The following is a 15,666-nucleotide window of genomic DNA, read 5'->3' as shown; positions in this document are numbered from 1 at the left end:
ACCTTCTCAAAAGTTTTTCTAGGCCTGCAGGAAGTTCCTTTCAGGTAAATGAACAGACTATAATCTTCCTGAAAGAAAACTAACAGAGACAGTCTTATAGAAAGCCATCATTGTGGCAGCCCATGGAAACATTTCCAAGAATGTCACCTGAGGACTGTGCCCTTGCTGTCCCATGGTCCCCTGGAGAGTCTGTATATCTCACTTCCTAACTCCATCCCAGTATCTGTTCAAAAGGCACTTCCTCCTCCCTTTCCTCTTCTCCTCCCTCCCCCCTCCTCCATTTCCTCTTCCTACTCTAACCACTTCACTTGAGGAGCAGCCGCCCCGAAGAGCTTTCCCACAGCTCCACATTGCTTTTCTTCATGGTACTTTATCACAGTACAGCGGCACCAGATAGTGGAGAGTGATACTGGACAATTGTGGCAGCATCCTTAGAAATGGCACCTTTAATAGTTCTAGAAGATCCAATAGCCTGTAATTAAAAGGTCCATGTTTTCTCTGTAGTTCAGGGTGTCTCAGATAGGCACTTGGGTGGGCAACCTTGACCTGGTTCTTTATTATTTAGGGGTGGTTTTCTACCATGTCATACTTCCTGTGCCATTAAAATCATGCAGGTTCACAGGGTACAAATAACACAATAGTAATCACCTTCAAAGAGCATATGACAAGAAGGACAGTTTTCTAATTGCAAAAAAAAAAAATCAGTAAAATTTTGAGAAATTTTCTGTGGCATAATTCTAATGGCTTTCCCCCTAGAAATTCACAGTTTTTCTTAGTCCTGTGGGAAACATTTGATTTAGATATCTTTTTACAGCTAGCTTCATTCTACCGTTACAAATAATAAAAAGAATTCACAAGTTTGATAGGTTTTTATATCCTGCATCATAAAAATCTATATGAGCATGGACATTTACTTTTTACCAGGAGATACTTGGTTAAAACAATTATTATACAACAACTGGAAAGTATAAATCACTTCCTGTTTTTTGGACTGACCCTAACAGGAGATTTTGGCTTTTGTGACTAAGTTTGCAGGACCTTGGCCTGGGTTTACAACAGCGATCTGGTTCTAGTAAGGATTTACCTAAGAGACACTGTCAGTAGTACTTAGCTCCATGCTTTTGTTTGACCAGCCTCTTCCTGTATTTCTCAGCTATTACAAAACTTTGTCCTTTTGCTTATCTATGTACTGAGAAAGGCCAGTGATGTTACGATGATCCATGTAGAAGTGATTAAGGAGGCGTTTGTTTTAGAATCTGTGGATGCTCTGGACCCAGATGATATCCTTGGGAGTTATAGTAATAGTAAGGAAGTGGGAATTTCCTTAAATTTTCTTTTTAATATTCTTAATTTGGAAATAAGTATACCTTACTTCTTAAAATGGAACTCTCTCCAGATTAATGGGCATTTGCATGAATAATATTTAACAAATTTAGTAATTAATCATCATTTGGGGAGGTAGTTGCTATAGATTGAATCTGGGCCTTGGGGTTTATTTTTAGCTATTTTGTTTGCTTTTCTGAGACAGTGTCCCTGTAGCCCTGGCTGTCCCGGACTTCACTATGTAGGTTAGGCTGGCCTTCAACTTAGAGATTTGCGTCTCAGTCTCCTGAAAAATGGGATCAAAGGTGTGCACCACCACCTCTGGATGACTGCTCCTCAGTATTTTAAGACAGGGTCTCACTATGTAGCCTAGATACAGGCTGCCCCTGCTTTCAGGACCCTCTTTTCTTATCTTCCTTAATGGGGAACTATGGGATTACAGGCTTGCATCACTACATATGGCTAATGGTCATTCTCATCCTCTCTCTCTCTCTCTCTCTCTCCATTCAGGTTACTGTCAATGATCTTTTATATAAGCTCTTTCAATAAAGTTCCCACTGAGTAGTTATGAGTGGGGGTGGAGGAGAAAGGAGATCTGAAAGAATGGAGTGCTTGAATTTTTCTGCTTCTTTTAAATGCCGATGCATCAATTCATAAAACATGGCTTTGTTCTAAGTATTCATCTTCTGTCTGCGATAGTCAGCAAACTCTCCTGGTTTCATTGGGATAAATATTAATACAGAAAACCTAATAATTGTGAACATATTACACTGAAATTAGAAGAAACAGTATCTTAGCATTTTCCCAAGAAAGGCACTTAGCATTTTCCCAAGAAAGGAATTACATACAAAGGGAGGTAATGATAATTGCCAAGGCCCGTTGCATTTTGTTTGTTATGTGGTGTTAGGGACAGCCCAGCCTATTCTAAACACAAATTCTACTCTGAAGGTATAGCTCCTGTCATGGACCCAATTTTAAAGGGCTACTTGATTTGGTATCACCAATTTGTAGGAATGTTATACTTGCATAAAAATTCAGCAGGAACAAGAATACTGAGAAATACCACAGAGAAACTTACATGGAAGACATTTTCCAATATTCCTGGCCAGGACACAAAATTAGATTTTTCTAAATTGTAAAAAAAAAAAAAAAAAAAGCATTCTAAAACCTTCATAACAAAGGCAAGTAAGGAAAATGTGTCACCCTGGGTCATCTGCAGGTATGGTGTCATACACAGGTAATTTCAGCACTTAAGAGGTAGTGGCCAGAGGATTAGGTTATCCTTGACTACATAGTAAGTTTGAAGTCAGCCTAGGATACATGAGACCCTGCCTCAAAAAATTGTTTTAAATTTATACTTCCAAACATAATATCAGGTTCAAAGCCATGAAGCCATACTAATCTTTCCAGCAAGAGACAACTGAGATTTTGTTGTTGTTGTTTATTGGAACAATTTGCTACATTCTCTCATGTGACCCTAAACACAGCTTTACAATCTGAAGAAAACAGTGAAGAAAACTATCTCCAATCCAAAGTCTACTCAATGTTAGCTTTTCTTTTTCGTTTGTAACATTTTAACTGTGTGTCCTGGATCATCCCAGAGTGGAATCTGCCCTACCATGTTTACTTAAGGAGAGTCAGCACTCAGACTTATGGTGTGTTTCCTCCACTTGTCAATAAGAGAAAATCTAGTGATGACCTGGCTGGTCGGAGGAGGCAGTGCCAAACAAAGAAAGACCGGGTGTCTACATTTGAAGGACACAACTGTGTCCCAGTTAGTAGATTTGAGTGAATGCCACAATCCTGAACTCAACTCCATTTCTGCCTCCAGTGTTTCCCAGCGACTTTCCAGAAGGCAATTCCGATGGCTCAGATGGGTGGACCTGTGACACTTCACAATGAACCAATCATGGCTGCTGTGCCATTGGGCCAAAACTCATGCTTACAAAATTAACAAATTTAAGTAAATCCACCTGTATTTGGTCTATTTATTTTCTTTCTTCTTAAAGGAAATAACAATAAACAGGCCTCTGCTATGTAGATCATACTGGAGAGTGATTATAAGTTACGTTCATTTTTTGTGGGATAGACTAATTCAGTAACAAGCCGCTTCCCCAAACTAATTTGCAAAACTCTGCCTTCCTCCGAATCAAGATCATCAAGGTTATGTTCTCAGGTCATAATGTGGCCTTTAAATGGCAATTTAAAAAATATTTGAAAAGTTTCAAGTTTGAAAACAAATAACATTTACTTTATAACTCTTGAACTCAAAAGGAAGCAAAGGGAAATTATGAAGCTTTCAAGTTGGGGAAGGATCTTAAGGAGCTGAACTCTCCTAGGCTGTGGATGTTCACACCAGTGAAAAGAAAAAGGAAAGAGAAGAGCGAAGGGGAGGAATGGGGAAAATAGAGCAATGAAGATTTTAGAGATTCTCAAACTGTTTGTGATGAAGAACCATTTCTTTCTTTTTTTTTTCTTTCTTTCTTTTTTTTTTTTTTTTTTGTACATTGGGTGAAAGCGTCAGATCCCCCAGAAACAATGTTACAGACAGTTGTGAGCTGCCATGTGGGTGCTGAGAATTGAACCCAGATCCTCTGGAAGAACAGCCAGTGCTCTTAACCACCAAGTCATCTCTCTAGCCCCAAAGAACCATTTCTTATTAAATTCTACTCAGTTATAGATGTACTGTTTTATAGAATACAGTGGAAATGCATTACTAGACAAACAAAATTTTTAAAAGCTACATAAAACGTCTGGGAATAGTGGCACATACCTTTGTAAAACTTTTCTGTTTATTCTTTGTGTCTTTCATAGCATGCATCCAGATCCTACCCATCTCCTGTCCCCTCACATCTGCCTCGCATCTTCTCTGCAATGCGCCCCCCCCCACAACAAAAGAAAATAAAATTTAAGATAAAAAGGAAAACAAAACAAAGAAAAAAGGAAAATACTGTTGTGGAAGCGGTAGTGTGACGCAGTGAGTCACATAGTAAACCCCTTCATCCATGCACCTTAACACACAAGCATTCATCACAAAGAAGCACTGGCTTGGTTCAACGCCTTGGTCTTTGCTATCCTATCGACACTGGGCCCTCAATGGGACTCTGCCTGGACATCCCATTGCTGCCCTGTGTCCTGGAGATTCTGTAGCTCTAGGTCTACAGGACCCTCTCCCCTCACCCCTACCCTACAGAGATCACAGATGGGGTGGGCCAACCTTTAACCGTGGTTCTGGGCCTGGGTAGTTGCAGGGTTGGTCAGCCCACCAGCTCTCCCTTGTCCTCACCACCAGGGTGAGTTTTCCAGCAATTGTCTTGGCTAGTTCACCCTTGCATCAATGAGCAAGGGGCAGGGCCAGTTCTCCCACACCTACACTTTCAGGGCCAGCTCGGCTATGTTGCTCAGTCCACTCTGAGTATCACAGCTAATGAGGGGGAGGGACAGCTTTCCTGCTCTTATGACCTCAGGGCCATCTCTCCCACCTGAGTGGGGGATACCCACCTCATGCCTGCCACATGACAGATGAGTAACAGGCATAGCTCTCCCATTACACATTGATAGGTGGGTGGGTGAGTGGGGATATCTCTCCCCGACCATGCCATGGCACTCATCTTTAATCCCAACATTTGGGAGATAGAGGCAGGCAGACCTCTGAGTTTGAGGCAGGCTTGGTCTATCTAGTGAGTTCCAGGATAACCAGAGCTACACAGAGAAATCCTGTCTCAAAAAAAAAAAAAAAAAACCAAACAAACAAACAAAAAATAAACAAATAAAAAAGCTACATAAATCACAGGTCTCAACTTTTGCTAGATATAAAAGGCATTTTAATAAATAAAGCGAAGCAAACATAATATAGACAAAAGTTTCTTCTACAAGATAATCCTACACTTCTGTACTTAATGCAGATTAGTAAAAGACAAATTGAGGCTCAGTCTCAGTACCACTGATTTATAGAAAAATATCATTTGTTGACTTAAAAAATATACACATACAATCTATGATAAGCACAAAAGCAAGTAGATAAAGTAGTACTTGTTAGACTCACTACATTGACTATACTGGGAAGATGAGAAGGAACGAAAATCTGAATAACTAATAATTACTAGTCTAGAGACTGACCCAGAACAGACCAAAAAGGAATGATGTGCTAGGAATACAAGTCTCTTCTCTTCTGCCTCCCACGGTGAGCACCTTCACAGAGAGGCACATGAAGGATAGTCCCTCATCACTCAGTATTTGTCATTTACTTTGCCTACCTTTCCTATCTTCAATATTTTCACCTCACTCTACTTTTTTAACACTTGCCACCCTCTTGTGTGTGTATATGGTCATATGACTGTGTGCTGTGGTCTGTTTGTGGAGATGAGAGGACATCCTCTGGTGTTGGCCTTTACCTTCTACATTATTTGAGACAGGGTCTCATACACCAGGCTGACTGGCCCATGAAGGCCCTAGGCATGCTGCACCTTGCCTCTCCCAAGCCCAGACCACAGATATGTAGGTTGAGTCTGGCTTTGTGTTGGTTCTGGAGATGCAGGCCATCTGGGAATGAGTTTCCCAAGCAGCCATCAGCCAGCCAACCTCATTGCTCCTGAGCTTCATCAAACTATTAAGGAGCTATTAGCCATAAGTTTCTCCTAGAGTTTAATGTGCCCTTGAGTTTTCCACATTGACCATCTGAATAAACCAAGGCATCTATTACAAAAATGCCTTTGCTAATTCACATTGATATCAGTCAGAGTGAAAGAATTTAAGGTCTCATGAAGCTCTCAGATGTGGTGTATATTTTTCCCTCCTCTGCCCCCTTCTTTTTTCTCCTTCCTCTCTCTTTTTCCTTCTCCTTCTCTCCACTCCATGTTTTACCCTTGAACTTTTTGTTTGTTTGTTTGTTTGAGACAGTGGTCTGTTTTATAGCTCAGGCTTGTCTTGAATTCATGATCCTCCTGCCTTATCCTCCCAAGTGCTAAGATTATAGATGTGGGGTCACCACACCTGGCTAGCTATAGCCTTTCAATTCCCACGCACCTTTAACCTACCCATACCCCCAAAACCTGTTCATGAAGTCCAGCTGCAGGAAAAGGACTAGGGAAAGGTATATTTTAAACCATGGTGTTTTGTCAATAAGTAATATTCCTGCCTGTAAACACAAGGCACCTTTCTTACAGTTGTATGGCTCAAAGCCATGGAAACAGACATTCTTTTTTTTTTTTTTTTTTTTTTTTTTTTTGGAGGAGGGTGTTGGGGATGGAATCCAGGATATTACACATGCTGCCAAAAGCTCAACTACTGTCCTAGGTCTGTCCTCCCTTTTCTTTTTGGAGATTTTCTTCTGGTGATAAGAGGTGGGACTTTGGAACCTGGCATTTAGCCTCCCTGCTTTGAAGCTTCCCAGTGCTCAGAGAAATAAAGGAGAGAGTTGAGCAATAGTTACTAACGATTCTGAGCTGCAGAGGGACGCTCCTTGTCTATGCACTTAAAGTTTCATTGTTGAATTATCAAGACGATTGTTTAATCTTTTCCATTACTTGCAGAGACATACTCTAATTGAGTCTAAAAGCATGCCTCATACCTCATTTCTGAAACTGTAACCCTCAGGATTCACCAGTAGATACTAATAACCAAATATGTGTAAATTTGAAGTTGATCCATTTTCTGTGACTCATTGGGTTGCAAACTTAACCACAAAATTAACATAAGCTCATTCTAGTAAGTCAAGCAATGGCATTATCATTACAGAATTTTTTTTAATGGGGAGTCATGAGAACCAGGAAATGAGTGAATTTGGAAAGAAATTGTGGAAAGCAAGACCCTCCAAAGCCAAAGATGAGGACTTCAGCACAAACTGATCTTTGCTTGATTCAATGTGTAAGTAGTCAAGTACTCAGTGCAGTAACTCGGTGCGAGTTTTCCAGACTCAGGTGATCCCTAAAAGGATGTGCCAGCTAACCCAAGTTCCCAGGATCTCAATATCCCTCATTTAGAATGAGTAAATGGCTCCTTCTGTTCACCTTCCTGCTCACCTGCGAGATGGGCTTATGTTCTTACACCAAATGTTGTCACTTTAGGTAGTTGTTTCTGTCACCCCGAACTACCGTATTTTGGGTGACTTATATCCCTTGGAGGTCAAGAGCCATGGTTTAGGTTTCCTTTCAATTTCTCTTGGCTCAGGTACTATGTGTAGCATAACATGTAAACTCAGCAACTAACAATAACTGAGGAAAAGTCATACTTTCCAGGGTCAATAAAAGGCACCAAATATCTCTTCTTAGGAAAACATGTTTATTGAAATGCATGTAGATACATTATTGCCAGCATAAAACTGCTAATGGAGTTTTCAACATGGATTCCGTTAACTCCTAAAATGAAGTGAGGCTTTGAAAGTCCATTGTCCCATAAGAAAAATATTACATTTCTCTGCTTGGATAAAGTCCTTTAAAAAAGCAAACCAGCTTTGAAATGTTCTTTAAACGTCTCCAGCCTATGAATATACAATGAAACAAGAGATAAATTAAAAAACATAATTGTCTTTGTTTAAAAATAAAAATTAAATATGATGTAGAGGTAAAACAGATGGGAAAATTATACATGTTAAATTAGAAAAAATTCTCTTATTTTATTAGTATTCACTAAAGTCATTAAGAAATAATATAAACAACAACAAAATAATTACAACTGATCATAAAATAAAAGGTCAAACAAAATGTCTCCTCAAATAAATTTTTTAATAGCTCCTCTAATTTTAGTAACTTAGAAATATGGTTCAAAGTGGATTTTCATTTCCATTTAGGGCTGTGTCATTTTAAGAAAAAACTAAAATTAAATAGAATAACTGTATGTGGAAGAAAATTTGAGGGAAAAAAATTTGTTGGAAATTTGTACAAGTTAATAGAAGTTAATAGTTAATTCTTCCTATATGTGTTTTAAAACTTCTATGCAGATGACTTATCAGTATTCAATGTCAACTTCATGCTCCACGCTGACCTGTTTGGATCCCCCCATGTGGTGTTGTTGTCCTTCTCCAATGGCGAGTCTATTGTAGGGAATTATCTTCATGGTGGTTTCCTTCATGGAATACCATCGGGTTTTCCATGTGGCCCAAATAATGCCATTGTCATAGCCATTAGGAGTAGATGCCTTTGAGTAAGTGCCACCTGCAAAGGGTCAGAGGTGCATGTCTTTTATCATTACATTTCCTTTCCTCACAGTCCATTAGAACTATTGTCACATTTACAGCATTTCCTCCTACCTGAAAACATCCCTAGAGATCTAAAAACCAACAAAAAAATTTTCCTGATCACACACATACTTTAAGTTTATTGATTATTACCAGGGCTGGAACACTTCTCTCTCTCTCTCTCTCTCTCTCTCTCTCTCTCTCTCTCTCTCTCTCTCTCTCTCTCTCTCTGCTATTGGAGGCAATCCTTTTGCACTTAGGCTACTATAATAGGAGCTACAAATTCCTGATTAGGTGGTCTGACATTGCATGAGAGCATGATCATCTGGCTATTAGAAGATGCTATTAAGTCCTAGAAAGTATCTCTAGAAAGCTGTTCCATATCACTACAGTTTCTCATCAGTAGAGGGGGCTGCATTCTAATTTCTTAAAAGATCCCTTAGTATCCCTGGTGTCTCTCCATTCAAAACTGCTAGGTCATTGACATCAGTGTTCTGAACGCTTTTCCCCTTACAGAAACCATTGCCTCCCCTACATTCAAACAAGCCTCTACAATCCCCATGCTAGACCTGTCACTCAAGCTTTTATGCACCTTTGCTCTCACTAGTACTTCTTTGCCTCTTACTACATTTCTCTTGACGTCTGTTCACTGCCCACTGCTTGTATCTTACACATGGTTCACAGACAGCTGAGTCAGGACAATGTGTCCACAAGCACAGATATGGTAATGCCAGTCCATCTTTGCCATACACAAGACAGGTATAAAAGAGATACCACTGTGCTTCATCCCAACTCAGACGATGAAAGTGTCAGCACAGTTACAAAACCCTGATGTTTCTTAGGAATGGGGGGGAGGGCACTATAGAGGTGACCTCTGTAGGCAAAAGCTTAATATTATTTAAGATAATGCCAGTTAGATAATTAGTGTTATCCCATTCTGATTTCAAATAAAGAGTTATAAAATTTTAAAAAATACTGTGTTTGTTATAATTCTTCATCTCCCTGCTTCTGTTTATCACCTTCCATTAAACATCTACTACACACTACTCATAACTGGAGACAAAAATACCTTGGTAATAAAATCCATTGAGGTGGCCAGCATGACATTTGTTCATCCACCAACCGGATCCATCCTGTTCGGCACAGTTGCCTTCAAACTTATCGTTATCGTTGTCCCAGGTACTAAACTGCATGCCATTGTGGGATGTGAAAAACTTGTCACTGGGATCATCACCAAAATCGTAGCCATCAAATGCATCCCCAGCATCTCCACCAATGAAGTAGGCATAGGTCATGCGGTATTTGTCAGATTCAGGACCCACCCTGAACATGGCATAATCTGCAGTGCTGTGAGGATGGAACGGTGATAGTGCACTTTGAGTCACAAGGCCAAAACAGACAAATAGAGTGAAGCTTTCCTCAAATCTATACAATGCCTGTGTGCACCAGTCCCAAAGTCATCCCCACCATCCAGGATTGATCTAAACACCTTCAGTGAATCCCAGAAAAACCAAAAACCACATGCTTGCTTTTTAGTTACAGAATCTTAAGATCAAAGGAAAATGTTTGGGCAAATCTAATCATTTCTACTTTCATTTAACTTTTGTTACCACCACACACACATTATCATACATCACAATAATCATCTACAATGAGTAAGCTCATGCCCCAGATTTGAAGGAGACAGGTACCATTATCCATGGGTACCACTTGAAGTGTGAGGGCATGAAAGGTTTCTCCTTTTACAAAACAATGAAATACTGGCAAAAAGAAACTTTCCAGGATATCACAGAAGCCATGAGAGCCACAAGAGCCAGAGAGACCTCCTCTGGGAAAATTTGTAAAAGACACTATAGGTCTGCAGAGCAAAGAGAACAGCTTCCCTTTGGGAATAAATAGAGATTTCCAGAAAATAACTAATCTCTTCCCCAATATCTCACATTTGGGAAACAGAGGATGCTCATACAGAAAAAGGCCTGCTGACTTGGATAGTTTGGGGGAGGGAGGAGTTAAAGTAAAATTTTAAAAATGTGTTTGGAACTGGAACATGTTTCATTATTTCATATATAATAAGAAGGTTTTATACTTTTTTTCACTTAAATTAGGTGTTCAAAACCCAAACTCTAGTTATCTCTCAGCCTAGGAAGGCTGGAGATCAATCACCACAAGAATTAGTTGATTTTAAGGTGGTTCATAGTTTGGCAAAATGAATAAATCATTAAGTGAGTAGAAAATCTGAATGCTTGAATTTGATTGAATTTAATTGCATATACAATTTCTGGTTCACATTTAACACCCCATAGCAACCACTCTCAATATTTCCAAGTATAGAAACTGTGCTAGGACATTCTGATCCACATTGGGGAGACTTAGCTTAGCTCGCTCTTCAGGCTTTCCAAGAACAAAATGCCCTCCTAGTAAACAGCCTGGATACAAGCTTTTGCATTTGTCAGGTTGTTTTGCCATTGTTTCATTGCTAGCTGCAAAGGGTCTGTTTGCAGCAAAACGTTACAACAAAAAGTGGAAGTCGCTTCCACAGCATACCTGGTCCTGCCATTCCAATCTTTGAGCTGTATTCTCAGTGTATATGGGATTGTGGACTGCATGCTTATCAGATGAATCTTTTCATTCCCCAGCCAGAACTCTGTAGTGCCAGTAGGAGACAGGTGTCCAAATCCTTCTTTATACTGAATCCAGTTCTTCTTGAAATCCACACTGCCATCAAGCCTCTAGTGCACAACAACAGCATGAACAAGAGGAAAGAACAGATGATTGGTGCATAGAAAGAAACAACATTCAAAATATGCAGGTTATCATTCTGCCAACAACCAGCTAACTGACCTCGTGAGAGCTGCCTCCATTTCATCACCTACCAAACAGAACGATGATGCTCTGAGGACTGAAAATATCACACACACACACACACACACACACACACACACACACACACCTCTGCTACATTAATGATAGAGCTATTTTTTCATTGTTTTTAGTTTTGTCTTTGTTGTAGGTTTTTTGAAGACCCAAAAATGTCTTCAGAACTCACACTCGGTACTACAGTGCACTGCTCAAACACATTGCCAACAAACAGTCCTGCAGGGGATGCTGTAAAGATGGCAGGAAGTACATACAAGGTTCTTTTTTTTTTTTTTTTTTAAGGAGCCAATTTTGCAGTGGGTACCAGGCAGGCACAAAACAACAACAACAACAAAATATTGCTTTGTTGTGAGCCACCCAGCTTCATCCTCTGAAAGGCTTTGGGTTGCTGTTAATGGCCTGCCTTATCTCTTGATCGGAGGAAAGAGACCTATTCCATGCCTTGTCACTAAAGGACTTTGTTTATGTGACCATATACTATGACAAATTATGCTTAATGTGACAGCAGAGTCAGCATGGTGTAACAGAAAAGCACGGGAGAGCCAGGCTGCTGGATGCAAATCCTGCCCATTACTCATTACTTAGGGGTTCTCGTGCCTCAGAATCTCTCCTACAAGTTGAGGTGACAATAGTGTTTACCTCAAAGAGGCTACAGTGAGAGATATGTAGGCTGATGATTACAGGGTGTCGATATATGCAGTCAGAGGCTGTCTGTTACCTTCTGCAGCACGGTCCAGCCATTTCCAGATCCATCGATTTCACAGTACACTAAGAACTGCTGTTTAGACTTCAGAGGCCGAATGAAGTAAAGTCCGCTTTCTTTGGCACCCTTGTTGGCAATTTCCTGACAATCTGATGATGAAGAAGAAGCAAATAAAACTGCTTCAGTGGCTTGAAACACCGATAGGGTGTTTACGGTTTTTAGCTGCCTCCCTCTCCTTTCCTATCACCATTCCTTCCAAATTATTGATTAGTACCCAAGAAAACTCGGGGCAGTTGGAATCCTTAGATTTAAGGTCGGATGCTTTCCAGACTTGTAACGCATTGCAAGATGTGCAAATTGCTTTTATTTTGGCTGTTTGCTTTGATGACCCTGATCCCAGGGTGAATTTCTTTCATACCTTTCCCAGTTATGTCACGGATCTGCACGGTGTCCTTGCAAGGCTCCTGGCACTGAGCTTCAAGTTGGGCTACCTTCTTTTTCAGGTTTGTGATCTTCTGGCTATTTGAATTATAGATTTCCTGTAAATACCTAGGAAAGAGCAATGCAGTGATAGGGGATAAGCATTCCTTACAGAATAACACGTTTTTTTCTTCTCTGTCAGAAATGCTGTTTTATCTTCTCCAGCACTCCTTTGTGATAAATTACTTTGTTCTTGGGAAATTGCAAAAATTTTTTGAGTGGCAAAATTAAATTGAAGCTTTTCAGAAAAGAAAAATAAAATCCCAATCCATTTCAACAGGAGGGTAATTGGCACTTGCATGGGGCAGGCAGGTCTCAACTTTGAACACAAATAACAAAGTTCCTGTCAATAAACAAAGGTCACCAGCTTTTCTGAGTTTTTCCTTTTCTATAAGGGGACTCAGGTAACAACATGTGGGTGGTAGGCTTGGTTAAGCAGTAGCTCACACATGCCATTTAGGACTTTTCCATCTGGTCTATGACTTACACGGGAAAGGTCCCTGGGATACTTTTACTATACATGAAGCAGTAGGCATTTTCCCTTTCCAGTTTCGTATCTCTAGGAAACATCTAGGGAAAGTGAGAGTTTTCCCTTGGTTCTTCTCATGGTTGCTAATAAACATTCAGACATGACAGATAACTATGAACAACACACAATCCACTGCGTCCGTCTTTGAAGTAAAGAAGAGGGAGAAACTGTTGGATCACGTTTTTCCTCTGTTGTAGAAGTTTTCTCACAATGGTTTCTTTATACTTTAATGACGAGCAAAAGTAATGGAAGTTATAATGATAAAAACTGTAGCAACAACAAGCACTACTTTCTGATAGCAGAGAGAGGAGAAATATGTTTGAGCCCACTTCTCCTTAGCTACCATCTAGCCCAGTTTCCAATGGTGCTGTGAGTTCAATTTTGGGGAAGATAGGGAAAGGAAGTAAAACTGCCCAGAGTCCCTGGGAAGCTGGGAGTGAGAACAGAGGGCAAGGCATAGCAGCAGGTCCACATGCTGTGGTCAAGTGGCACCAAGACATATACTGTCTACTCCACTTTTGACATGATTTGCTATAGTAGCCACGATCCTTCTTCTGTCTGCTTTCTGATTTCTTAATGTTGATTTGGTGACATAATTGTGAAGAGGATTATATTTTCCACACCCCAATTCCCGTGCATTTGGCTTTACATTGTAAGGGGATGGGGGCCGTTTAGGCAAACAGAGCCAGGATGGCATTTCAATATGTCTACAATAACCTTTCTCCTATGTGGTTATTAGTACCATCTTTTTAAATTACAAGCTGGTACAACTCATTTTGTACTAAAAACTCTCAGCTCCAATAGGTTCATGCCAGTTTGATATTTTAAATGAAAAATATATTCCATGGTCACTTTCTGTGAGATATGGAATATTAAGTAAAATTTCAATCTGCCTCGGAGAGTAAATTAAAACCAGACACTTACTGGATGCTTGTCTCATGTGTCAATATCAGCGCTTCATATTTCATAATGTCTTCTGTCATCTTCTTAGACTTCTGAGTGGCGCTGTCTATCATATCTGTAACACAGGGTCAGAGACAGAAAAATCACTTACGCAAACAGCCCAATTAAAACCAGAAAAGATATTTCCTCAGCAGGTGTTCTCACTTGGCTTTGGGGGTTGGTTGGGGTTGTAGTAAACTTGTATTGCTTTGATCAGTTCATTGGCTTCTGTAGTTCTGTTTTCAGCACGGCTTAAGATGTCTTCCAGAGCCTGGAGGTCATTGTGCACATCGGTTTGGTAAGAGGACAGGAAGTCTTCGATACCACAGGTGGTTGGGCAGTAACTACCCTGCAAGTTAATAAGGAGGCAACTGAACAACCTGAGAGGAGAAGTCTTATATTCTATCCACAGATGCTAAACGTTTCCCCAAAAGCTTAAGATTTCTCTAGTCCCAAGAAACGGGATGACATAGAAACTACTTACAAATCTCTCATCTAGGATGCAACAGTTATCTCTGGTAGCAATGTACTGTGGGAGAAAAACAGACATTTTGCTAGTGGCTCTGATCTTTTCCCATGTTTGCATTTAAAACAATACGGCTCCTAAAGGGTACTTACCGCTAGGCCTGTTGGAGAGAACAGTAAAATCGTGCAGCAGAGAATCAAACTCCAGGGCTGCAAGGACCAACTCATGATGTCTGTGTGACCTGGCCTTCCCAGCCCCTCACAGCCAGCACTGTGACCTCTTGGGCTCTCCACAGTCTTTTATGTGAGTTCCCAGTCTGGGCGGGGACTAAGAGTGGCTGGAACTGGTCACGGGGCCTCTTTACCAGAAGTGTGGGCTATTTCCGCTCATTCTGGCTCCCAGCTGTGCTCTGTCAGATTTCCAGATTTTGCACACAGGTTTAAGCTCCTCCTTTTGGGCTCAGCCCAACCTGTATCCCCAGACACATGGGCATCTGCAAAAGCCAGGAAAGCATTGGCTCTGAGGAGGGATGGAGGGTGCGTGATGCAATTGCTTCCAGTACACCACCACCAGGAGAGCAAACAGTGTTCTGACCTGCCCATAGCAAACCCAGCCTATTCCGAGGTCTGGCCTGCTGCAGCCACAGGCATTACTGAAAGACCTGTCTTAGCCCAGGGACCAGGTGACACTATTGTTTTTCACCTGCCGCTATCTCAGGAGTTGGCTTTTCCTCCCTCCGTGCCTCACTTCTGTATTTCCAAGCATGAATTATGCTGGAAATAATGGGTTCCTGTCTAATCCGTGCTGTCCTTTTTTCTCAGGTCAATTCTCACTGGGTTTTGACCTCAACTTGTCTGATGGCTGTAAGAGAAGCTGGCTCCCTTCTACTGGAAAAGGGAAGGAAAGGGCCAGGGGTTCACTGGTTTGTCCCAAAGCCCCAACTAGTTCTTGAAGGGAAAACCTGGCCTCAGAGAAGCCCACCTCCCACATACCTCATTAGAAGCCTTGCTGAAGAAGAGAAAGAGACCCTGAGAAGGTTCATTGTCTTGTGGGGAGAAGACACTGTCACCTCTCTGATAACGGCAAGCAGCTAGGCACGCTCACTAATGTGTGCAACTGCTCTCCTCCTCCCATGACACCAAGCCTGCTGCAAACTGTGATGTGCTATGTGG

The 15,666-nt window shown here is 40.9% G+C and overlaps 1 protein-coding gene across 2 annotated transcripts; it reads right to left on the bottom strand.

The window, feature by feature from the left end:
• Positions 1-7,581: 7,581 nt before the first annotated feature.
• Fgg (fibrinogen gamma chain) lies at positions 7,582-14,847 on the bottom strand. Of its 2 annotated transcripts, XM_051199039.1 has the most exons (10): positions 14,647-14,843; positions 14,513-14,557; positions 14,194-14,377; positions 14,011-14,104; positions 12,496-12,626; positions 12,093-12,226; positions 11,042-11,226; positions 9,567-9,844; positions 8,305-8,474; positions 7,582-7,801 (listed from the first exon to the last, which is right to left on the bottom strand). In XM_051199039.1, exons 1-10 carry the CDS (start codon positions 14,719-14,721, stop codon positions 7,787-7,789), a joined length of 1,311 nt encoding a protein of 436 aa, XP_051054996.1. In that variant the 5' UTR covers positions 14,722-14,843; the 3' UTR covers positions 7,582-7,786. The 2 variants fall into 2 exon arrangements, with proteins under 2 accessions (XP_051054996.1, XP_051054995.1); XM_051199038.1 differs by lacking the exon at positions 7,582-7,801 and having other exon boundaries at positions 8,174-8,474; positions 14,647-14,847.
• Between the last annotated feature and the right edge of the window lie 819 nt (positions 14,848-15,666).

Source organism: Phodopus roborovskii, unplaced genomic scaffold (assembly GCF_943737965.1).
Source record: "Phodopus roborovskii unplaced genomic scaffold, PHOROB, whole genome shotgun sequence".
NCBI classification, from domain to species: Eukaryota; Metazoa; Chordata; class Mammalia; order Rodentia; family Cricetidae; genus Phodopus; species Phodopus roborovskii.
This window is presented reverse-complemented; position numbering and strand designations above follow the sequence as displayed.